The sequence below is a fragment of the Lissotriton vulgaris genome, chromosome 5, assembly GCF_964263255.1.
Source record: "Lissotriton vulgaris chromosome 5, aLisVul1.2, whole genome shotgun sequence".
NCBI classification, from domain to species: domain Eukaryota; kingdom Metazoa; phylum Chordata; class Amphibia; order Caudata; family Salamandridae; genus Lissotriton; species Lissotriton vulgaris.
Window position 1 is genome coordinate 1,922,778,369 of NC_141693.1, and position 26,535 is coordinate 1,922,804,903.

At 47.1% G+C, this 26,535-nt stretch overlaps 1 protein-coding gene across 1 annotated transcript in view; it reads right to left on the reverse strand.

Moving 5' to 3' along the window:
- Window positions 1-26,535, reverse strand: part of LOC147717734 (nuclear factor 7, brain-like) — a 157,042-nt gene that overhangs the window by 94,124 nt on the left and 36,383 nt on the right. The window contains exons 4-6 of the mRNA XM_086924513.1: window positions 23,964-24,197; window positions 19,862-19,884; window positions 248-363 (exon numbers count right to left, since the gene is read on the reverse strand). Coding sequence (XP_086780639.1) covers window positions 248-363; window positions 19,862-19,884; window positions 23,964-24,197 — 373 coding nt within the window. The remainder of the gene's footprint in view (window positions 1-247; window positions 364-19,861; window positions 19,885-23,963; window positions 24,198-26,535) is intronic.

Below are 26,535 nucleotides of genomic sequence, written 5' to 3' on the forward strand. Positions count from 1 at the left end.
TCCATAAGTGGCTTATGTGCGGCTTACATTTGATCTCGTCTCGCGCCATAACACCTTAATAGCTAATAGCACATTTTATATATTCTCAAAATAAATACATTTAAAGCTCTGTTTACCTAACAAGGTTGGAATATATACACATTGCCTTTGACCTCCATCACCATTTAGACTGTCCTGATCTTGACACCACAGCCTCTCTCTGGTCTCAAACTTTGTTCTGCAGGGTCTTGAGGGGGATTCTACTCACCAGGGTCGATGAGGGTCCACATCTTCTTCCAGGCCATGTACTGCAGAGGGCCGCGGTAGTTCCCCACGTCGAGCGACTGAGAGAACACGCCACACTCCTGAAGCCCCTTGGTCCACCTGGAGTGAGACACATCACCGTCAAGGAGAATGAGCACAGTTCAAGACAAAGAAACTCCTACCTTGACTAGTGACAGAGGATGGGGCAAAAGGAGATTTGTGCAAATAGAATTTGAGGGTTATTTTATATCCCTTAAGTCCATCTGGCCTGTCATGGGTCCTGCATCATCCAAAGGGGCAACATTACCACATCCAGCAGTCAACCAGTAGGCAGCGAGCCATGACCACCTAGGCACCAGCTAGATAGGCAGCTACCAGTCACACACCTTACTGTACCATTTGCTTCATCCTGGATATGGTGCCACACTGGCATTCATGAGGTGTGCTCCACGCTTTCACAGTTGAGGAAGACATTCGGCTAGAGATTGTGAGAGGAGACTCGGAGAGCGATAACAGGCAGTGATGGTGAAGAGTCGTCTGGCACATGCTACCGAGCAGCCAGTACAACCTCCCAGACCTGCTCACCCGTCACCTATGCCATGCAGAGTACATGGTGAGACCACCTAAGTTGTCTTTCATCAAAGAAAAAATGGTAACAAATGCCCTTATAATTTTCTTTTGGAGTTAACCATGGTGCAAGATTAAGTGGATTGTTTGGTGTGTGTTAACAGTAAGGAGGAGGTAGGATAGAGGAGTTTGCTTACAGGATGTGGTGTGTTAAGGGATAGGATGCATCGGGTATTTTGTAGTGTTTTTTGGAATGGGCAGAATGAAGGTCATTGGTTTTTTTTGGGTGATGTGGTTAGAGAAGGAGTAGGCAGGAGGAGATTTTTGTGTGGGTGTGTAGAATTTATAGAGATAGTAGCCTGAATGAAGTTATTTTTGGTATGTGCCTGGTTAGAGAATGAGTGTGAATAGGAACATTAGTTTGGAGTGATGTTAGGTGAGTAGGATAAGGAGAAGCTTTGGGTGTTTTAAAGCTAGAGAAATGTTACAAGTAAGGATTGTTTTGGGGAATTTTCATCGTGCGAATTTACTGTCTGACAACATTCAGCTGCAGTGCTGCAACTTTGTAGTACTTCTTGAACAATTATCTATGATCATGACACTGCCTTGACATTACTGCAGCAGCGTATGCGAGGTTGGATGGGCTGTAGGATAGTTGAACATACCAATTTAGTCTTAGTGGGAGTATGTTATAAGAATATAAAAAAATATGAAAACACTTTCAAAGAAACTTTTAACGTTTCTTTGTTATGTTGGATACGCTTAAAACTCAAGGTAAATGCGAAATTCTACATGATGCTGACATACACAACCCACCAAGCAGGCAGGTTTCACATTTTTAAAATGTTTTTTGTGAACCCCCCATTACATTTAGTGATCTGGTGTGTTATATTGTTGAGGAGCAGTAAAAAGGTTAGTATAGTGCGGTTTTGCCATTAGTTTTACCTTGCAGCATTGTCCTGTCCAGGCCCCTTCAGGCTCAAGTCTTAAGGATTAATGCACAGTCTGGAATGGTTTTTCTGCTTCACTAGTATCACCAACGGGATAATACCAACTGATCAGTATTAGCACACTTAAGAAAGGATCAGTGGAGTAAAACCTACCATTAACCCCATCTGGTTATATGTTCATTTACTCTTTTCAAGTTCAAGTTCTCGTTCTATAATAAAACTCGGTCTACTGTGGGTGAGTCTATGTAGATTGATTGTTTGCACATTTATCAGAGATGGATGTCCTAAAAATCTGGCAAAGCTCCAGCTCTCTAGGGCCAGTGTCTCACGAGAAGAACCCTTCGGACCCTGTATACAAATGGTTAAAGTTATCTCCTTCCACTGTGTCCATTCCCTCCTGCAGAGAGTTGCACAGCACTTGTTACTTCTCTTGGTGGCCACGCCAGCAGTTAATAGGGCCACGTTCACAGTACTACTACATTTATACTCAGAAAGGTGGCAAGGTGACTGGCGTAGACATCATGTTTAGATACTTTGAAATATATTAATGTTTGCTGCCCTAGTAAAATTGCTGACATTGGCAACCTTCATGGCATTGGCCCATAACATTACAAATCTCTTCTAGATGCAGGTTTGCCGCAGGTGTTTCATTAACTTTTTTTTTGTAAAAAGCTGTGCCTCGAGGAACCAATGCTCTTTCCTAATGCCCGATAGTATTGTGGACTATAAAAAGAAAACATAATTAGTTTCAGCGTATGTCAAACATGCCTAAAATGCCTTATAGCATTAATAACTTCTCTTCTCTGTGGCACCTTATTGCACTGTACAGCCAACCAGTCGCTACCCACGTGTACCCCAGGCCTATTGATGAGTCAAATAATGGTGAGGCCAAGTTTTTACAGGCTTACATGTAGGGCTAGGCTTTAAAAACCCATCAAATAATTAAATCTAGCTAGGCTTCCAGAACAACCAACACATATGCAAATACGCTTCACTGTAAATCATTGTATGTAAATGCGTCTCATATATATTCATTAGGGGTATGTTTGAATCTTGATTTGGTTTTATTTGATGGGCCATCAAGCCCAGCCATACTCTGAGGCTTTACCAAAGGCTATGCTTTCTTTAATGCATGATTTCAAAGAAAGGTCACCTAGTGCCATAAGGTAAAATACTTAATTCGTGCCTTATTTGTCAAAATGTATTCAAAAAGTGCTAGTGCTTTTGCTATAGGACTGTTTAACCTAAGAATGTCCTCTTCGTTCAAAGGTGTGAATTTCAGTGTATTTAAATGTTAGTTCTTATCTTATTCTGCTACCTAACTATAACATAAATTTAACATTTATATTTCCTATGAATTCCTGTTTTTTTAACAGTCAAGTTATTTGTATCATACAAAACTGTAACGTCACTTTAACCTTTGCGTTTTTGTCCGTGAATTTATGGGGATTTTTGTTCATATTTTAAATTTAGCATTTTTAAAACCTTCAGGCAGTCAGCCTCACTGCTATACTGCGTAGCCACGTGCAGTGGGGGTAACGCACATGTCTCCAACCTTCTGCAAGCATCAAACCAGACCCCCACTGCTAACACCCTGCAGTTGTGTGTAGACGAGACTGCATGCACTTCAATGCCTCTGGACAATTTGGTATCTTATTAATTTTTTGTGCTGTTTTGTAGAAGTTTTAAAAATATATTTTTACTTTTTTTGATTGAAACTTTTTGGGATTTTTTAACAACAAAGAACTATCGTATTTTTTCAACTTCAACAGTTCGACTTAAAGGGATAATGATACAGAGAGTAACCCAGTTCCCTTATTTGGGGAGTACCTTTGACCATGTTAGCTTTTGGGCTCCCTGCATTTGTCATAGGAAAACATGCTTTGGCCAAGGTAAATGCCTCCCAGTCTTTACTATGACTTATGGCGCAGGCTTTTGGAGTTAAAGGGACGCAAATCCACTTCTCATTGAGAAAATAGGGTCTGTAGAAAGGCACTGGGGATCCGGGTGTCCGGTCCCCATTTTGCAGCACATCAGGAACTGGGCCTGGAGTATGTCAAGGATCACATTAAACTTGTGCCTCTACTACTCTGGGTTTCACTATGCCAAAATGAACATGTCCAGCTCAATAAAGAGGGTATTTAAGGTTGCCTGCAACCGAGGAGGAGAAATCATCTGGCGTAAATATATTAGGGATATCTCACGTAGCCTAGGCTTTTCAGCCCTTTTCTCCTCTCCACGAGTATAAGGAATGCACTAGAGAACATATTCAGTTTCCAAAATCTTACATACGGAGCTGTGTTAGGATACAATCCTCCGAGGGCATTGAGCCCTATCTGGACTTGGGCACCAACTCCTGGGATTGTGCACTCCTGACCAGGTTTAGATTAGGCTCAGTCAGATGGCAGCCATGTTTTCCCTTGGGAAAATTTGAAAATTACTCTATCTGCTGCTGCCCCTGTGACGAAGATTTGCCCCAGACACTTCTTCACTTTTGTTTCTTCTGTAAGCGTTATAAGCCATTGTGTCGTAGGTTTTTGGCATTTATTCTAAAAAGGTTACATTTGCAGAGGTGTAGACCAATGTTGCTTTTTTTACTGTCTCTAAATTTCCTGGATGTTTGTTTTAGTGTGGTTTTCTTATTTGAAATGCGCTATTAGACATTGAAATAGTCTATTATTTTGAGTCTGTTGATAATGAAATCATTTAATTGTATTGTATTCTTTTTTTCCCTATTTTAGGTCGAGCCTAACTGCAGCGCGCATACGCTACTCGCTCTGCAACGCATGCTGTATTAGGGTATGCATTAGCAGCCCCGCCCACTCTCCGCCCACATTTGTCATTGGCTTTGTGTTATTGTCCTTCTTAAATGGGGGATTCTGATTCACAAATGGGCTTGTTAGTCCCGCCTTGTCTGCATTTGTTATCGCCCATGGACCTTTTACTTGGCTCGGTACACGGTTGGCTTTATCTAGTGGGTGAGCACTATTTTGTTTTAGGACACTGATGGGGACAATGGGGGCTGCTTTTTTTGTTTTTGTATTGGACTCTGAGGGCAGCGCCCACTTTAGGGACACCGCGCTCAGTTTAAATGTTTTTTTTTAAAACTTTGATGTTGAGCGTGGCGTCGGCTTAAGGGACACCGGTCTCTATCTTTAAAAAACCAAAATGTTTACTTTAATAATTAGCATGGCGCCTGCATCACGGACACCAAGCTCTGCAATACAATAGGTATTGCTTTTGGTATTGTAAATGACAATGCCTTTTAATTTTTTATAAAAAGGCATTGCCATTTACAATGGCAATAGCTCAAAATCTCGCGATTGCAAGACCTATTGCATCCTTGTTATCTTATATGGATGATATATTTTGCTAGAGAAAGTTTTACTATGTCATGTCAGTTTATCTGTTTATTAGAATTTTTAAATTTCTTTGCTTGAGTATTTTTATCTTGTCTGTTATGATTATTTCATATAATCAAATACAGATTTTATTGATTGATTCATGCTTAAAATGTATAGTTAGTTTTTTTTTTCATCCTCCTTCCTGATGGAGCAAACATGTTCCATTATTTGTTGTTTTAAAAAAACGTTGTTTATTGAGTAAAATCACAATAATACAGCACTTGATTAGACAACACATTGCACAATTTCATTAAGATAGTACGATTAAAGCATTTATCAAAAAATGTTCATCACATATCTCCTACCAGTCTCTCCTGCCTTCGCATTTCCATTTCAGTTGTGGGTGACACACACACATCTCCCCTGTATGCATTCCAGTGTGACCATTTCTTATCCCACTTCTTTGGGCATCCTCGAGCTTTATAGACCTTGGTCTCCGCCAGCATACATCTATCCATTTCTTTGGCCCAAAGTTTGGCACGAGGTGGGTGCATGAACCCCCAGCCCCTAGCCACCGCTCTCTTAACCAGTGTGTAGCCCAGCGTTGAAAACTGCCTCTCTACATCTGTTAGGTCAGTAGCTTCCCATATGTTCAATATCCCGATCTGTGGTGTAAGTGTAATAGCTTTCCCCAGTGCTGTGTGCTTAAGATTCGTGGCTTCCTCCCAAAGTGGGCGTACCTTGGTGCAGGACCATAGTTTATGGTAAAATGTGGCCTGTTGCCCACATCCCCTCACACATTTGTCATCAGGTCTGGATCCTATCCTGGCCAAGACTGTCCCTGTCATATATGATCAATGGAGTATTCTCAGTTGATTAAGGCAAAACCTCTGGGCACGCGGGGGACTCAGGGCCGATTGCCAGTCGTCCTCCTCTATAGGGCCTACGTCGTCCTGCCACCGCTCCCTGAGCTTCGGGGAGGTGTCTGGGAGGTTGATACTCAGCTTCCTGTAAGTTAGGAATATCGCCTTCGACTTGAGAGGCCCGTCAAGCAAGTGATCTTCTAGGGGCGATGATTCCGGTATGTTTGTTCAAGACGGAAAAGCTGCCCGCAACGAGTGTCTGATCTGTAGGTATCTGTATATTTCTCCCTGTGCCATCCGATATTTTGTCTGGAGTTCTGCGAAAGCCAGACTTGCCCCATTTTTGACCAAATCTCCTACTTTTGATAGTCCTATAAGGTCCCATTTGTCGAATCCAGGCTGGTAGCCTAGTCTACCCAGCCCTTGAGCAAACCATAATGGCGTGGCCAACGAGAGAGTGCCCGCCCATCCCAGTCGAGAGGTAACTAGACGCCAGATTTCTAGTGTATGTTTGGTCGGTCCGAAGAACTTTCCCTTGTTTTTCCTGTCGGTGGTATATAAGGCTCCCAAATATCCTGAGCGGTCAGTTTGGTACCTGTCGAGGGCGTATGCTGGATCATCCGGGGGATGATATATCCAGTGATTGACAGTCACCAGTTGCACCGCCCAGTAGTATGTCTGCAGGTCCGGGAGAGCTATGCCTCCATTGTACCAGCCTTTAGTCAATTTTTGCCTTGCTTTTTTGGGGGCCTTACCGTCCCACAACAGCATGGTTATCTTGCTCTTTATAGCTCTAAAGTACGAGTCAGGGACCCTGTGAGGACAGTTATGTAGGACATAGAGAAAGCGCGGAAGGGCCAGCATCTTGAAAAGTGCCGCCCTCCCCACCAGGGTCAGGGGTAGAGTTCTGCATTGTTTCACAACTGCCCGCAGTCTGGTCAGAGGCAGGGCTAAATTCAAATCATAGAAGCAGGCCGGGTCTGGGGTGACAAAAATCCCTAGGTATCGAAATCCTTCCGTTACAACCTTTATCGCACATTGTGATGGGAGGCGCGGCACGTCCCCTTTCAGCATGAACAGGACTGATTTACTCCAGTTAATAGCGTATTCCGAATATTTACCAAAGTTTGTGAATATATCCAACACCACAATGATCGATCTGTAGGGGAGTGTCAAATAAAGCAGGATGTCATCCGCATAAAGCGATATTCGGTATACTACGTTGATTGCCCAGCGCATGCCACGAACCATCACGTCCCTCCGTTTCCAGGCCGCGAGCTGTTCAAATAGGAGGACAAAGATCAGTGGGGATAGTGGGGAACCTTGTCTCGTGCCTCTACAGAGTTCAAACGTACAGGAAGTAAAACCATTAACCATTACCTGGCCCAGTACTCCAGTGTGAGGAGTTCACACAAACTTTATGTGATGACATCTCCGCATTCTTTGAAAATAAAATTGAATCCATATATCAGAAAATAATACAATCTTCTAACTGTACAAACGATGATGACCTCCATTCCCCCAGGAAACTAGAGTGTGAAAGCAGTGGATTTACAATCATTCCGGAAATCAGTCTGTCTGAGACCACAGCTTTGTATAATAATATTAAATCAGGATCCCCAGATGATAGTTTCTTTAGGGAGCCTGCTTACTCAAAGCTTTTGCACACTAATTAATCTCTCCCTCAAGGAAGGACAAGTACCCAGTGTTTGGAAAAAGGCGATTGTGAACCCTATTCGTAAAAATGCTGCAATGCCATGGTCAGACCTGAAAAACCTCCGCCCGATCTCTCTCCTACCCCACTTGAGTAAGATGACTGAGAAACACGTCAACACCCACCTGTCTAAATACATTGAGGCAGCAGATGGTCTGGACCCTTCTCAATCTGGGTTCAGACCAAACCACAGCACCGAATCAGCTCTCCTCTCCGTGACTGATACCATCCGGATGTCACAGGATAGAGGAGGATCCATGATTTTGGTGCTGTTGGATTTGTCCGCTGCCTTCGACACGGTGTCTTATGACATCCTTATCAGTCGTCTGAAGAGAGTAGGGATAGGCGGAACTGCGTTAGCTTGGCTAGAAAGCTTCATCACTGGCCGCTCACAAAGTGTTCGCTTGGGCTCCCATCTCTCCATCTCCAGGGAGCTCACCAAGGGGGTTCCATGCCTAAGCCCCTCATTGTTGAATGTGTATGTGGCCCCTCTGGCTGAAATTGTGAGAGAATATGGGTTCACACCAATATCATACGCAGATGATACTCAGCTGCTATTTCCCTTTCAGACACTAACGCCAGCAGTTAAAAACACATTTGCTGCTGGGATGAGAGCTATATCCCATTGGATGACCTCTAACTGCGTACAATGTAATGTAGGTAAGACGGAGGTCATGCTTTTTGGAGAAGCCCCGCTCCTATGGTCACCTGAGTGGTGGCCCCCAGAACTAGGCCCTGTCCCCATCCCTAAAGAGGTAGTAAAAAACCTGGGAGTCCGACTTGACCAGCCCCTGACACTCAAAGACCAGGTCAATCAGGTGACTGGATCCTGCTTTGTGGTCATTGTACTTCTGAGAAGGGTTTTCCCTTATTTAGCGGACTGTCATAGGAAAACCTTAGTCCAGGCACTGGTAATCAGTAGACTGGACTACTGTAATGGGCTTCTTATCTCTACCAATGAAGAACAACTAAGTAGACTACAGGTAGCCCAAAATACAGCGGCCAGACTAATCTTGAATGTTCCACCCAGAACCCCCTCACGTCCTTTATTGAACAAACTTTATTGTCTGCCTATCCGCCAGAGGGTGATGTTCAAGATATGCTGCATAATTCATAAATGCCTGTTGGGCACTGGCCCCAAGTATTTATCTGAAATTTTCAGACCCTATGAGCCTGGTCGCTCCCTGCGCTCTCAGACCCAATCTTTGCTTCAAGTACCACTGATCAAGAAGGAAAGACAGGGAGGCCGAGCCCTCTCGTACCGGGGCCCCACTCTCTGGAATTCCCTGCCCCTTACCCTTAGGCAAAATCCCAATCTAGCTGCCTTTAGGAAATGTCTAAAAACTCACTTGTTCCTGACGATGTAGACATCCTTCATTGCCTGATGATCTCTTCTCCGGACATAGCTTTGGTAAGATCAAAGCGCGGAGATACCCCTTCGGGGGTCGAATTCCTGCGCTATACAAGCATATAAAATAAATAAATAAATACATAAAGGATTCTCACCCAGGCCACATATTTGGGCCCCAACCCCGCTCTTCGCAGCACCTCAAATAAGTAAGGCCATTCTATGGAGTCAAACGCCAAATAGGCGTTGAGAGACAATATAGCTGCGTCTTCTTCAATATATTGTCTCAGGGCTAACACATTGTGTACTCTACGGAGGTTGAGGGCTGTGCTCTGCCCTGGCATAAAACCTGACTGGTCTGAGTGGACCAGTGATGCAATGACTGTTGTCAATCTAGTCGCCAGGTTTTTGGCTAGCACCTTCGCTTCTACATTAATCAACGAAATAGGCCTATATGAGCCACAGTTGTCTATCGGTTTACCTTGTTTATGAATGACTACAATAGAAGCTATACACTGATTAGGCGGTAGCTGACCCTTCTCTAAGCTTTCTTCATACATGGCTTTCAGATGTGCACCGTCAAAGATGTTGTGGCCTTCAGAAATTCCAGCGGGAGACTATTAGGCCCCATCGCTTTTCCAGATTTGAGTTGTCCTAGGGCCTTACCTATTTCTTCTGCCGAGAGATCTGTTTCTAACATCTCCCTGTCCGTCTCGGAGAGGCTTGGTACATTACTGTCTTCGAAGAGCTGGCGAGATTCTTCCACGGTATATTGAGTAGAGGGGGAGTATACTCTCTCGAAGTGATCAGTGAACTGTTCCGCTATGTCCTTCGGATGCACAACTATGACTCCCTCCGGTGACGTCAGTTTGTGAACCCACCGAGAACCCTGTTCCCGCCTCTCTAGCCATTTTTTTTTTTTTTTTTTTAAATATATTTTTATTGCAGGAATCAGTAAATCAGTACAGTAGCGACCAGCATTGTATCACAAGCAACATTAACAGAATAAAGCCCTCTGGCCCCCCTCCGTAAAGTCTGTACACAGCCAACCGGCCCACAACCCTGGGGTCGGGCGGCGAAATGCAACGGGGGTCAGTAGGATGCTGGAGCTGGTCCGGATAATACACTGTCCGTCATCTGCTTTTCTAAACAAGCCTAAAACCCCCAAAATAAACCCCCCCCCCCAAAATGTCTACTAACTGAGAAAACCCCCCCCCCCCACCACCAGCGCCAGGGAGCTATCAACATAGGATCTGCTATTTGACCCACGGGGAAGACAATAGGACTGTCAGTGCTGACGTTCATCGGGACTCGGGGCGAGTCGCTTCTTCACTTTCAGAGTCGCTGGGGGCACAATAATCCCTGAGGGCCTGCACCAGCATTTCCCACTCCAACGCGGCCTCCTGCGCCTTCTCATTACCCTGCCTCCAAGCCAGTTGATACCTCAGCGCGCTCTCTCCCGCCGCCCACTTCAAAAGCTCACTGTGCCATCTGCTGCCTGCCGGACCAGCTCGTGCCTTCCAGTTCCTGGTCACCTCTCGCTTAGCAAGGAGGAGCCCCAGGTCGATAAATTTACTGGAAATTTTATTCCTGGGGGTATGGGGGAACCAGTGCAAGAGCCCCACCGCCACATCTAATGATAAGAGTCTCCCTGTCACCTCCTCCAGAGTCGTCGCTACCTCCTGCCAGTAGGACGTCAGTCCTGGGCAGGCCCATAACATGTGTAGGAGGTCCGCCTCCTGAGCCGGGCATCTAGGGCATTCCGCCGACGCCGTGGCAAAATAACGCCTGATTTTCACCGGGGTCAGGTACGCTCTATGGAGAACATAATAGTGGACCAGTTGGAAACGGGCGCTACGTGTGCCCTTCCAGGCCCGTCTCACCAACTGGGCCCAGGTCGTCTCCGGGATCTCCCTACCAATGTCCTCCTCCCAGCGGGTCCTCAGGGTGGTGAGAGGAGCCAATCCCTCGGTAATCAACCTGCCGTAGAGGCAAGTGACCGCCTTCACCGTGCCCGCCGACATCATTACGTACTGACACACCTGAGACAAGTGGGGTTCCTCCTGCCCGTTCTTCCAGTGTGCCTGGATCGCTCGCACTATAGCCGAGTGCAGCAGAAAGTCACCCCGGGAGATCCCGAAGCGGTCAATGAGATCCTGAAAGGACAAGAGCGCTCCGTCCTCGTACAGATCACCGACGAGCTGTAATCCGGAGTCCTCCCAGGCCGCCAAACATGACCAATCCCCTCCGTGGGGGAGGGCCGTCAGCATCCCCAACGGTATTTCAGGCGCATACGGTGTTCTCAGTTGGCTTCGGGCGTGGGCCCGATTCCAACACAGTCGGACAGTCCGCTCCTCCATCGACAAGTCCCGCAGGACCAAACGTTGTCGCAGCGCTATAAAGGAGAGAACATGCCTGGCCATACCCGTCCCTCTACCGTCTTCCGGGCCCCGGAATTCCCTGGCGATCTCCTGGGTGAAGGTCTGGAGCTGCGCCGCCAGATAGTACTTCTCGAAGTCCGGCACAGCGAGCCCCCCCTCATCTTTCGGCCTCATCAAGGTATTGAGGGCCACCCGCCGCCGGCCCGTACCCCAGAGGAATCCGACCACCATAGAGCGTAAGCGACGAAACGTGGCCGGTGGGACCCAGATCGGCAAAGTTCGGAAGTAATACAATAACCGGGGAAGCGCCACCATTTTGAGCAGGGCGATACGTCCCGCCACTGAGAGCGGCAGCGTGGCCCAAAAATCCATGCATCCTCGGAGTGCTCGAATGCAGCGGGCAATGTTCCCATCTAGGAGGTCGGGGTGGTCGTGGTAAACGAATACCCCAAGGTACTTAAAGCAGTCGGGCTCCCATCTGATCTCCCTACTTAGCGCAGGGGTGGGGGTACCCCTGCGTACTGGAAAAAGACAGGTCTTAGACCAGTTCACTCGGAGGCCCGAGACCTCTCCGAACTCCGTGAGCGCCAATTCCGCTCCCCGTAAAGCGCCGACCGGGTCCTCTAGGAAGAGCAACAGGTCGTCCGCATATAACGAGACATAATGCGGGCCCGCAGCCGTCCATAAGCCCGTATAGTGGGCTCCCGAGCGAAGGTGCATCGCCAGTGGCTCCACCGCTAGCGCAAAAAGAAGCGGGGACAAGGAGCACCCTTGCCGCGTGCCTCGTTCCACCAGATACCGCGATGAAATCAATGGGCCCGCTCGGACCCTGGCCGAAGCAGAAGCATAAAGAACCGCGGTCCATCTGACAAATCCCTCCCCGAGGCCGAATCTCCGTAACACCGTGCAGAGGTAGTCCCACTCTAGGCTATCAAAAGCCTTCTCCAGGTCCACCGACAAGACTACCGGGGACGGGGCATCCACAAATGGTTCCCCCAGCAAGCGGAACAACCTACGAATATTCATAGTCGTGTTCCGCCGTGGGATGAAACCGGCCTGGTCCTCATGCACCAGGGAACTCATATGTCCCAGCAGCCTCGAGGCCAAGATGCTGCTCAATATTTTGTAGTCCACCGTCAACATTGATAGGGGACGGTAGGACCCCGGGTCGGATGAGTCTCGGCCCGGCTTGAGGAGAGGAACCACCAACGCCTCACACATCGAGCTCGGGAGTCGCCCCAGCCTCTTCGCCTCCCTGTAGACCACCAGTAACCGAGGGGCTAGGAGGTCAGCGTAAGCTGCGTAAAACTCCACTGGTAGTCCATCTAGGCCCGGGGTCTTGTTCCTCGCCATCCGTTTAATGGCCCCGCGGATCTCACCCAAGTCGATGTCGGATCCCAGAGTTTTCGCCACTTCCTGCTCTACTGTGTGGAGCTCCAGTGGGCGAAGATAATTATCAAGCCGGTCTGGGTCACGTGCGGAGCGACTGCGGTATAAACATTCATAATACTGCCGGAAGCAACTAAGAATCTCCGGTTGGGTGCATACCTCGGTCCCGTCCGCCCCACGCATATTCGTCGTCGTCTGGGGCTGGCGCGTAGGGTTGGCCAACCACGCCAACAACGCACTCGACCTGTCTCCCTCCGCGATAGACCGGACCGTATAGGCCTTTTAATCAAAACAGCGGAGCCGTTCGACCTCCACCGCTACCCTCTCCCTCGCCTCCGCCGTTTGTGTTTGCAATTCCGGGTGTCCGGGGCGGCGAACTTCAAGCTCGCGGAGTGCCCGGTCCGCTGTGTCCAAATCAGCCAGGATGACGCGCCTCAAGCCCACCTTCTTAGAGATACAGTAGCCCCTCACCACTACCTTAAAAGCGTCCCATTCTAACGCCCTAGTACTCGCGGAGCCGCCGTTGGACGCAAAATAATCCGATATTCTCTCCCCCAAGTCCGCCTTGAAGACACTGTCCTCGAGGATCTCGGGTCGCATCTTCCAGGTGGGCACCGCCGGCGTCCCAGGAAACCAGCGAAGGTCCAGCAGGAGGGGGTTATGGTCCGAGATGGTCCTCGATAAGTACTCCGATCGGACCGCTGCCGAAACCAGTTCAAGCGAACCAAGAAAGCCATCTAGTCTGACATGCAGCTCATGGAGGCTCGACAAATATGAATAATCCCTAGATGCGGGGTGATGCGCCCTCCAAATGTCCGTCAAACCCCAGCGGGTCTGCCAATCCTGACGACCCTTAGCCGTGCGACGAACCGGGGAATCGGGGAGTGGGGGATGCGTGCGGTCTATGTCCACATCCACTACGGAGTTAAAGTCTCCCCCCAACAGGAGGGGCCCGGCGAGAAAGTGGGCCAACGAGCCCGATAACCTGGAAAGGAAGGCAGTCTGGTCTACATTAGGAGCGTATACACAGCAAACGTTCAGGTCTCTCCCTCCCAGTGTGCCTGAGATGGCCACGAAACGCCCCTCTGGATCCAACACTGTCCTCGTGACTTGGAAGGGGACCCCTGCCCTGATCCATATTAGCGCCCCCCTGGCATAAGCAGAGTACGACGTGGAAAAGACCTGCCCCCGCCATCTACGCTGAAGCGCCGCCCCTTCCGCCTTGTTCAGATGAGTTTCCTGCAGCAGCGCCATTTGCACTCCCCTACGCACTAAATAAGCATGGACCTTGTGGCGCCTGGACATAGTGTGAAGCCCCCTCACGTTCCAAGTAACACATTTCAAGTTAGCAACATCAGCCATTGTCCCAGATTGTTCTTGCACAGTCCCCCCATCCGGGTCCCCACAAAGAAAAGACATCAATCCTCCCAGCGCTGATGGCGGCCATTTTCCCCAACCAAAACCAAACCACCCAAGAACCAACCAAACCCCCCCCCCCACCCACCCCAGAACAGGACCCAAACTGCATCAACTAGATCCCATCCAAACCTCGTCTTTCATCAACCCCTGAACCCCCACTAATCCTACGGTCGCCACCGTAGGAAGGCCTTATGGGCCAGGTGCGGGCTGGGCGGAGGCAGTGGGCCCTCGTCGCCCAGGCCACCAGGACTATAACAAGCCCCAAACAGTGCCAAAACCTTCCGGGGCAAAAGCAGAGGCCCCCCAACCCTCTCTCCCTCTTTGTCAGCAATAAAGGACGGCAACCGCCTCCCCCCTGCCGGGCCCCCACCCAAAACAAGGCAGTATACCCCGTTACCCTTGTCCATCTAGAAGGTCCTCCACCGATTTCGGTGTGATCACCGGTGTATGGGTACTATCTGCCACTGAATCCTCCGAGTCCGATGGTGCCCCCTCAGCACCCGGGTTTTCTTCCTCCTCGATGGCTTCATCCCTTGCTCCCGACAGCTCCGACAATACTTCCAGCACTCCCCTCCGTTCCGAAGATGTCTCCGCAGTCGAGGGCCCTCCCGTGCGGCCGCGGCGATTCCTGACCCTCTTGGATCGCCTCCTTTGTTCCGGCTCATCTGCCTGTTGGGACGAGGAGCCAAAACCATCTTTCCCTGTCCGGTATAGTTCGAGCCAGTCACAGACCTCCTCCGGGGTGTCGAAGAACTGGGTTTTGTCATCGACAATGATGCGGAGCCTCGCAGGATAGAGGAGTGAATACTGAATCCCCTCGCTCCTGAGTTCGCGCTTAACCGCTAGAAAGGAGAACCGCTTGCGCTGCGTCTCGTAGGTGTAATCAGGGAAGATGTTCACCTGACTGTTCGCTACTTGGAACGGGCCATTGTGCCTGGCGGCATTGAGGATTAAGTCCCTGTCCCGAAAATGCAGCAACCGCGCCACCACCGGCCGCGGGGTACGTCCCTGCTGTGGGGGCCGTGCAGGGACTCTGTGGGCCCGTTCCAGAGTGTAGAAGGAGGACAGACCCTCCGGGGCCACCGTGTCTCGGAGCCAGGTCTCCAAGTATCGCACCATGTCGCCATCCTCGATCTTTTCCGGCAGGCCCACCACTCGGATGTTGTTCCTCCTGTTGCGGCCTTCCGCATCCTCGCCCTCCGTTCCAGGGTCTCAATTCGGGATAAGGCGTCCTTCATCGTCGCAGCCAAGGTTCGCTGCGCCGGCTCCAAAGTTTTCACCGTGCCCTCCACCTCCTTGACCCGGTCTGAAAGTTTGCCATGGTCCGCCCTGAGGAGGCCCAGGCTCGTCGCCACCTGCGCAATGTCCTGTTGGAGGGCCGATCTCGTAGCCTCTATCGCCTCTAGGACACGGTCGAACTGTTGCTGCATCGGCGCGCTACGAGAACTTTTTGGGTCCCCATGCTCCTCTTTGTCTTGGGCTTCAGAGTCCGAGGTGGTCTGGGTGGATCCCTTGGCTCCTCTAGGTTTCCCCATGCTTCCAGGGGCACTCCGTGAGGGTCCCGGAGTAGGCGTCTCCGTGCACAGGTGACGATCACGACCTTCCCGGGTGCTTGTCCTCAATTCGGGTATGGGCGACCTCCTTCTCCAGAGCCGGTGGAGACTCCGCCGCTTCGGCTCGCGCCACCGCCACGGCGTCCGAGGGCACCGATGAGGGGGCGGAGACAGCCGTCGCCGAGTCGGGCAGACCCGTTCACCCACTATAGCCCCGGGGTGAGGGCCACCAACTCCCTCGGATGATCTGTGGCGCCAGAGTGTCGCGCCTCCCATATAGGTGGACTGGCCAGGAAGACGTAGCTAGTTGCGGAGTCGCCAGGTGGGCCCCCGCCTGGATCACAGGGCGTCCGCTCCCGGTGCCCTCCACTGCGTGGGCACCCGTCCGGCCGTCCAACCGAGTGCAAATCCGTTGCAAAAGGTCCAATCTAGTAAATGTCCAATGTCCAGAACAGCCGGGGATGGCGAAGCCGGGCGCCAGTCGACACCCGCGGCACCTCTTCAACTCAGTAGTTCCGACCAGGGGGACAAAGGAGTCCGGGCGCCATGTTGGGTCGCACTCCGCAACTCCGCGAACTTCGGTAATACTCCGGAGCAACCCTCGTCCAAGCTCCACCAGGGGCCCCGGCAGGTTGCCGTCGGCACGCTCAGCAGAATGCGGGGTCTGGGGTGCCCCGCAGCCTCCGATTTTCAGGATAATCCCGGGCTTAGTCCCGGAGCCGAGCTCTCAGGCGACCATCGCCATCGGCGCCCAAGCCACGCCCCTCCCCGCCTCTCTAGCCATGCCAGTGTCTTACCTGTCCTGTCTCCGAGTTCGTAAAGTCTGTGCTGAATTGCGCGGTGCTTCGCCACCATCTGATTCCTAGTTTTGATCCGGAATTCGTCCTGTTATAAAAAAAGAGGCCTATGACTGGTGTCAGGTGAGGGATCCAGCGAATGCTCCCTCTCCAGCTCAAGGAGGTTATATTCCACCTTAGTCAGAAGCTCCTGTTTTTTGGCGAAATAACCAGTCCTCAACGATCGGCCACCCCCTTGAGCACCACTTTGAATGCCTCCCAGATTGTGCGCGAGGAATCAACAGAGCCCACATTTTCAGCAAAGTAGTTCTCTGTTTGTGTACGGAGTTCGTCCTTAATGTCTGGGTTGTGTAGGAGCCATGGGTTGATCACTATCGTGGCTGGTGATTGGTGTTCCCAGTGCGTGTATTCTGTCAAGATTGGGGAGTGATCCGAGATTCCTCTAGGTAGGACTTTATATTGGGCAAAGTTACCTATGGAGAACAAATGTGTGAAAAAGTAGTCAATACTTGACAAACTGCAGTGTGCTTTGGGGAAAAAGGTAAACATTTTGTCGGTGGAGTGGAGCGTCTGGCCTATGTCCGTTAAACCCAGTGCCTGTGTAAAACCGACAAGAAGGTCGCTAGATGTCATGTTGTAGTTTCCCCCCATTATCAGTGCACCCTCCCGGACTCCAATCAGCTTATTGCCCAGGTCTTCCAAAGCTGTCTTGCCCAGGGCGGGCGGCAGATAGACCGAGAGTAAATTGATGTCCTTTCCGTCCCATTGAGCCTCCACCCCCGCAAACCTGCCTGCCGTGTCTGCCCATGTCTTGTGTAGAATAAGGGGAGTGGCCTTTTTCACTAATATGGCCGTACCCCGGGAGCCCGTAGTGTAGTCTGCATGAGCTAAGAGTTTATATCCCCATCTAGTTAGGGCTTTGGATTTCTATCCCATCAAATGGGTCTCTTGTAATAAGACCACATCAGGCGAATGCCTCTTCAGGTATTGTTGCACTATTCCCCTCTTGATTTTATCACCCAACCATTCACTTTCCAGGACATTACCGTAAGAGAACGCTCATTATCCTTCCCCATCTCTGTGTGTCCCCCTTCTTTCTCCGCCACAGATCATGGCAATGCAGGAGAAAACATCATTCCAACCATTTAGCAATTGTCGTCCAACCAAATCACCAAAAAAACAAATAAGAACATCACTGTATTCTGCAGAACACCCCTCTGCCCCTCTGCAAGTCACCCTTTGTTTCCTCCTGCGAGTTGTGTCTAAATAGGATACTGTAGTATTCTGTATGACTAGCAAGTGCCGTTTAGCAACCAATACGTCTGTTTTACAGTTTGTACATGCGGGAAATAACATTTGGATAAACAATTCTTCCTTCAGGAAGTCAATCAGTCGCCCCAATTTAGCAACCAAATCACCAAGAAACCAAATAAGAAAATCACAGTAACCTGCAAAACATCTCCCCCCCACCCCTCATTCCCATGTCCATCCCCCTCCCTGCCCCCCTGCCTGTGGATTTAAAACTACCCACCCCCAAACATGGCAGAGTGCCTCTCTCCCCCCGAAATGCTAAGAATGCAGAGGGAACCAACCCTCTCCCCACAGACACATATTATAATTATCGCATGTCACAGCCATCCTACAATAACAGTATTAAAGCAATATCATATCACATCAATATAACCGATAAATTGCAACAGGCCACAATTCACTGAGTATAGTAACAGTCTCGCATCAGTGAGTGATCCCTCCACCCGCCCATGCCCTCTACTTGCGTATTATCGTCAGTGCAAGGCTCTTCAGACCCTCGGCCACAGTCTTCAGTCCTGATCCTCCAGTTGGCTACCCCCCTGTCGCAGGGTCTGGGGTCTCTGCCTACAGCTGAATCCCTCTTTGTACATTGGGTCTGTTAAGACGATCCTTCCGACGTCCCTCCATAATACTCCACCCCTCCATCCAGTCCCAGACTGCTTCCGGTGATTCAAAAAACCTTGACTTGCCATCCCTCTCCACTCATAGCCGTGCCGGAAAGAACATGGCATATTTCACCTCCCGATCTCTCAGTTCCTTCTTCACCGCTTGAAAACTTCTGCGTTGGGCCTGGACCTTGGCCGTGAAATTCGGATAGAACGCCACTTCATAGTTATCTATCTTCAAAGGTGGGCCAGATCGTGAGGCTTGTAGTATTATGTCTCTATAGCGGTAGTTAAACACCCGGGCGATCAAAGGTCTCGGAGGCGCACCCGGCTTAGGCCTGCCACCCAGCACCCTGTGGGCTCTTTCTATAGAGAAGTAGCTGGACAGTGACTTAGGCTTCAGGTATTTCGAAATTAGGTCCTCCACGTATAAATCTTCCGCCGGCCCCTCTGTTCGTTCCGGAACACCTAAAATTAGAATGTTGTTGCGGCGGGCATGGCCCTCATAATCGTCCAGCTGCTGCGACACCCTTGCCTGCTTCTGCTGCAAATCGACCTCTTGAGTTCCGATGTGCCTGTTTGCAGAGCGCCTGTCACTATCTTTAGTTCCTTGATCTTATCATCCATTTTTTTTAAGTCCGCTCGAAGCAAAGAGACCTCAACAGTGACCGAGTCTACTGAGGCATGTACCTCTCCTATGGACGCCATAACATCATGAAGAGTCGGCTCCGGTCCCGGCGCAGAGGCTCCGGTCACCCATCTCTCTCCGAGTGCGGGGAATCACCTTTTTCGCCCGATTTTGTCCATGCGAATTTTGCCATTATTTGTTGTTTTAATGGTGTAATTCTGCTTTCAGTATATTGCATGCCACAAGTAAAGCGGTCATATACACAACTTAAGATACCTTTTAATTGATCAAATATATGAGACAGAATTCCTTACCATTTTTACCATTAACCTGTTCATATTTGTTCGTAATTTAACTCAAAAGCAATACAGTCTTCAAAACAAAAGAAACCAGCCTACGTTAACCAATTAGTTTTCACTGACGTATTTAATATTGATAACCTATTCGTTTCCTTAGTATCTGATATGTCCAGCTCTCAAAAATGTAATACAAAGTTTTGAAGGAAGGAGGCTAGACGTACATAGTCAACTTTTACTCAATACCAGTACTTATTTATTATGTTCTGTAATGCAAGGCTTGGCTGTTCAGTCATTCACCCTACCCTGCCTTTCCCACTCACATTGAGTTGTTTTAGCCCTAAAGTTAGAGCCAGGTGAGGTTGCTGCTAAATGTCAGTACAAATATAACGTCACAAGCAGATTATTGACCAGAGCAGGACATAAGATTTCAGTAATGAAAAGTTAGCTTACCTGCTCTTCAGCTCTGCAGCGACCTGTACGGGAGTAGAGGTTACACAAATAACATTAATGACCATATTTATAAAATACGCTTGCCAGCTTCTAACTGTTCACAATTTGAGCTTACCGCATACATAATTGGGAAACTGAAGTTCCTAAAGTTAACATGAATCTTTTAAGAGGGAAAATATTTATTGGGGCTTCTTAGCACCAACTTGTGCTTTACTAACTAGAACACCACCACCCACCTAGTAAACGCCATCTCCCTAGTCTACAACACTCCTGCCCTACATCCCCCATTAGATCACATTCCCTCTAGCACAAACTACTTCCTCAACTCATATTCCCCTTATACACCGTTTATGTAGATGGCATTGTCGTGTAGTTCCTACATATTCCTATACAGAATCTGCGTGTTCGGATAACATAAACTGTGGGTTTGGTGGCAGACTGGTTCTGAGCACCCCACGGGAAACGTTAGCCTGTTTGCATTATCTAGCTCACAGTGCCACTAGAATCTCATCTTATTGGGGAGAGAATCGTTTCTGGCAACCTTAGAACATAACAACCCTGATCCATCAGAATCGTGGAAATAATGTATTAATTTTCGCTGGGTCACTGGTGCTCACTTATTCGGTCTCAGAGAGTTACACAGAAAAAACAGTTAGGCATGTTACAATAAGAATTTATAGCACAGTTGTTCTTCTAGTGTAAAATAGATGTGCTGCAACAACCGTTAGACAGTAGCAGATATATATGATCAGCAGTACAGCGAATATGAAAGGATAGTACAGTTCTACCATCTTGCAATGATCATGAATACATACATGAATATAAAATGCATGATAAAAGAAAGCGTGTACTCCTACGATGCCCATCTAGATGTACCTAAGTATACCTAGCATGTGAGTAGGTGTGAAACCAAGAATCCCTCTAGGTTTAGTCTAACCCCATTACCTGAAGTGAGAGAGTGTGGGACCCCGTCCTGGTCTCAAGTTGGAATCCCCGCGAGCGAGGTGTCAGACCACTGTCAGCTGGAGCTTCTGCATGCAGGAGCCTCAGCGTCTCTGGTCAGTGTGTCGGCCTGGAAGACTCGGCTCCCTCTAGCTAACACTAGCGACATTTGCTGTGTTTATACAGAAAGTATCTAGGGGTTCCTTTTTCCCTTGTTTCTTGTGTTAGCCATTGTTGAATTTGAGGATGACGTGTGGGATGAACCTTGTACGTAGATATTATGCAGACGGTGTAGCCCCTGCCTGGTTTCCAAGAACTCTTATGAATATTCATTCATACTATGTGAGTCTGTTGATGAAGTTATAATACTCTATTGTTCAGGACAAATCCTCCTTCTGCGCCCAGGCCTAGAACTAGGTAAAGGTTCAATCCTAAAAGGCTCATTACTGTGTAATTTTGGGGAGGTAATGTAGGTGAAGTGGTATGATATTACCCGGGCCTGTATTAGGGTACCTATATGGAAAATAACAGCATTCCCGAAAGCACTACCTCCATGCCATACACCCTCAACAACACAACAATTTCCTTGACCGGAGACCTCCTCAGTATACCACAAATCCTTATAATCCAATATTATTAGTTGAGTCTACCATGCTAGAACACACAGCTTTGCCAGCCCACACCACCTCACCATCCAAAACAATGTATTAGAGCACTACCTCCATAATGAAAAATATCTGCATAATACACAACCTCGCAAGACCTCGTTGGAAGAATATCTCCCTAGATGACAACCTCTGTAGATCACAACTACCTCATTTCACACCCATCATCTTGTACAGCACTGCCAAAATGCAGGTTCTTCTTCAAGGTGGAACAATTGCCATGAATTCTCAAAGTACGTTGGAACAAAGCTTTATAAAATGCCTTTCTGTAGAAATCACATCCCAGACGTGTTTCTATATATAAAGGTGTCTCTTTAATGGCAGCACAGCATCGTACATCTTGCCTCCAAGACCAACCAAGGAAAACTAAAACTCCAAGGCATTCTGAGTTCTAACAGTGCCTAGCAAAACTGAAGCACATTCAAAACATAACACAAATGGTAATGCAAAGGGAATATAACACTTTCCCAAGATGGTACTCAATGTATTGGAAGTTATTGAAGGATTCCGATCCAAGATGTTGCAGTTTATTCTTATGAGGCCTGTTCCTGTTTCAATGTAAAGAAGTATGGGTGACCCAATAAACCCTTGTAGGCTTGGGCAGTATATAGTGCAAGGTAAAGATTGTCTACAAGGGATTTGGTTTGTAAACTATTTCAGTTGATTTCTTAGTATCACTTAATGAGTTAGTTGTTAACAATCTAACTCTAGTGTATCCATAGCGTAACCGTGTTTTATCACAAAGGAAAAGAAGAAGAAGCACACAGAAAATCCTATTTGTATGAAAATAAATTATATTTTATATATTAAAAAAGTCAATTCAAGGGAATACATCAAGAAATTAATCAGTGGCAAGACAGTCATGAACAGACATGTAAATCAAATCCGCAAATCAGTTCACAACAGAACATCAACTCCTGTAAATAAAGAAGAGTAACTAAAGACAATCATGAAAAAAAGTTACTTATGTACAAATCAATTAATAAGGAGATGATGAAGAAGTCGACGTTTCGGTCTTTCTTGCAGTTGTATATAAGACCATCATCAGGACAATTGTATATTGTAGAGCAAGCCCCTTTAAAGGAGATGATGGAGGGGGAATCATGAAATAAAATAGCTTAAAGGTGACCATACGTAGCTGCAGAGATCTGCAAGCTTCTTGTATACAGCATGAATTGATTCAAGTCAGCAATCCAGCACAAATGAAGGAGAGCTCTTCTGGGCAAAAGTAGTATGTATCAATTTCACAAATTCCTACAGCACACCGAAAGCATTCCAGCAACCCAACACAGAAAACGGGATATTGTTAACAAATAACTCATTAAGTGATACTAAGAAATCAACTGAAATAGTTTACAAACAAAATCCCTTGTAGACAATCTTTACCTTGCACTGTTCCGGTTACAAGCATAAGGGAGCACTTAGAAGGGCAGGATGAGTTAAAATGCATTTCATTCCCTAATTTTTCATTGTTTTCAACTCCAATTTGCTATTTATTTTTGGCCATGATTTTGCTTCCATCCTAATTTAAAACTTAATTCACAGATGACTCCTAATCTATTCAACACATCTATGCCACAGACAAGCACAAGGTGAGACCTTATTCCTAGAACACCTCACGTATCCTTTTTTTGTTTGTCACTCTTCTGTGTTCTTTAGGTAAAGCAGCCTCATGTTGTTGTTTTGGGCATAGCACAACATGGTTGTGAACTCATCCTTCAGTGATCGGCCTCATTTCTTTTAAAGGGGGTACTCCTCTACCCCACCTTTTTTCTTTACAGGAGGTGCCTCCGTATATTCCCGCTTCTTGCTACTGGCCCCTGACATTTCACCATCTGCAACTGCACCGTTGTTTATTTGTGGTGCAATGCAGGTTGCGAAATGTACGCTGCAACAGTGTATGCAGCAGGAAGGCTGCATACCATTTAACATTCATGTAGAGAAGAGATTGACAACCCATATACACCTTGAAGCTCTGCAGAAGTTTTGTAATATTAGATCTGAGTTTGTTGTGGTCTGTGTGGCCAAGTTTTTAGGAAGGGCGTGGTTGATTCGTATTAAGAAATTGAACATTTATTTAACTTGAATGTCAATGTATGAAGGACCCCCTGTTGTTTTCTCTTTCTTTGGCAAAGTCTTTTCGAATGTCTTCCAACTTTCTAAATAATAAGGGTTATGATTGTTGTTTTTATAATATTTCATGTATTGTATGTTGTCTTTTATAAATTTTATTTCGAAATAAAGACAAAATGAACTGAACTGAACTGACAACCCATATAGGTTAACGTAAACTCTGGAATCTGCATAAATTATCCAGAGCTGCAGCACTGGGTATGTACAGTATAGTATTTAAAAAATAAATCTTTAAGACAGGACTTTCCAATCTTATAATAAATTAGCCCACAATAAAACATATGCATTAAACAATTAAATTCATTGAAAACTCTGTTTGATATGGGCTTCTTAAGAAGCTAGGTCCTAACCAGCTTTGTTACCTTCAGCCATGTGGCAGAGTCCGGCGTTGCAAGGCTGTCCTGGACTCGCCGGATCTCCTGCTCCAGAATAGTCTTTTCCTGGACCAGAGCTCCCAGATTCTCTTCCATCTCCTGTAGAATCCGCCACTCCTCCGCTCTCAGTTTCTCCAAGAGGGCCTCCTCCTCCTCTTGCAGGAACCTCTGCAGCTTCTGGTACTCTGACTGGACATTCTCTCTCAGGCTAGCGGCTAGACTCTGCGGTGACATAAAACAGCATTATTGGGCAAACCTCGTGAGCTCAATTCAGCAATAGTAGATGTTCTGCAGATGCCTGTGCCTGATGTTTTCAGCTCCCATAAATGTAAGAAATGGGGAAAATGAATATTCTCAGATAGGCCAATAAGTTAAACTAGTATTTTTTTGTTTAGGAGAAAAAATACAATAGTAAAACTTAAGCATTCTCAGGCCTTCTCTTTTTATTTATTTTAACAAATGCAGCCAATGATCTTCCAATCAGCTGTCTTTAATGTAAGTGAGTCTTGTGAGAAAGCTCAGCATGTGTCCCTCCTTTGTAAGAAGATACAGGCCTCCCAGTGAATAGGTTGCTAGTTTATTATAGTGATTAAACCCTTACATTTTCTCCAAGTGGCAGCTTCAGTTTGAATAATGATACATATTAGTGACTATTGCCACTCCGATGCAGCATAGTAGCACTATAAATCAAAATGTTATTGTTATCCAACTACAAGGAACTTCAAAAAACCTTGAGTGTGATATTGATGACTTTTGAACTCTGCGTCCATATTCATAGAGCATGTCAGAGAGCTGGGGCCTATTCAACAGGCAGCGTCAGGAGCATGGGAATTAAAAGATAAGAGAAACAGAAAATAGATGTTATGACTAAGAAAAAATCTATGATGACTACGATGATGCAGAAATGTACTTGAGGAATACAATTTGTCATAAATTGTCACAAACACCTTTCCATTTGAGGATTTAAGTAAGGTTGTTTGGAGAGTGGGTAAAACTGTACATAGGAATCACTTGTAAGGTCAAAGATATCATATATGGGGACACCCTTGATCCAAGGATGATATCAAGTGACTTGGTAGACGACAAAATAATGCCGTGTGTCTGGAAATGTTGTGTATAATTCACTAATTATGTGGGGACCTTGTTGTGCAAGATGTCCGGAAGATATACCGTGGCCTCCTTGTGATATTCTTTTAAATTGGGGCCATGTGAATTTCAGAATGGGCTACAGCTCCTGAAGACGGCCAGAGAGATTTAAGGTCAACAAGTGTCATCTTCACGGTCCAGTGTGAACATTTGCCTTGCTTTGTAGCTGTACTCTATACCTTTGGGCCTATTACGATGAAGGTTGGAAAGCCTCCGACCACCATTGTCGGTTTCAATTCCATCCGGCTGATTATGTATCAGCCGGTCGGAATTGAAACCAACGGGTCATTCTGGCTGGCTTCCAACGGCCATTTGGAACCGGTTCGTAATGCCAAAGGGCGTGCCTTTCCGCCCTTGCATGGTGTCTGGCATGGTTTCCATGCCGGCCTGTCCGACATGGAAACCATGTCCGAAAGCATGTTTGGGGGGCCCTGGCAGGGCCCCCTTGTGTGCATGGGCTTCGGTTGGTGGCCGAGGGTGTACCTATAGTGCCCTCTGTTAATCCCTGCAACTCAAGGTGCCTGCCACAGGGTGCAGGGCTTAACACCACCTCTCATTTCCCTATGGGTGCATGCACTTCGCCCGGTTTACGGCCGTAAGACATGCTCTTATAGGGAAATGTCGGAATGTGACGAACAGTGTTCGGTCTCATTCTAATGAGGCAGGTGGGACTGCGGGCTGGAGGTTGGTCAGTCCCGTTTACATGACGGTGTCAGGTGGACGCAAGTTTGCCCGACATCATAATCGGCCCCTTATTGTATGGTGAGACACTGATGTATTGCTGCCCTTAACACACGACACAGAGGCAAGATTTTTGTCAACTTTTCAGCCATTAGACAATTCAACTATAAAAAAAAACTTGCAACCAAGCATCTAGCCAAAAGAGCACTATGCACCCGGCAAGGCTGCTGGATATTTTTACTGCTATTATTCTTCCAGTTTTTGCAACACTTAATATTATCAATGAGTCATTAATATGATTGTTTTAATTATTGTGGATACATTATGGTTATATGATGAATATGACAATAATGATAATGCTTTTGAATGATGACCTATTATTGTAATAATAAGAATACAAATAATAATAATAATTATTATTATTGATATTATTATTATTACATGTTGTTGTTGCTATTGTTATTATTATTAGGGCTGTGAAAGTAAAATACTTGTACATGTTTGTCCCTTAGTGAATTTGGATAGGCATTGTTTTTTTAAAACGTATTTCTGTGTATGTGCACCACCAAACCTGTATTCACCTGAAGAATTCTCCAGCCTGAAAACTACCTCTAAATAAGCAACAAAGAAACACATGTTTATTACCCAGCACTTTTATAGTATGTTGCCTTTTTATTAAAGGTCATTTTGCTTTAACATTGTTTCTTCTACTGATGCTTTACGTCTCTCTCAT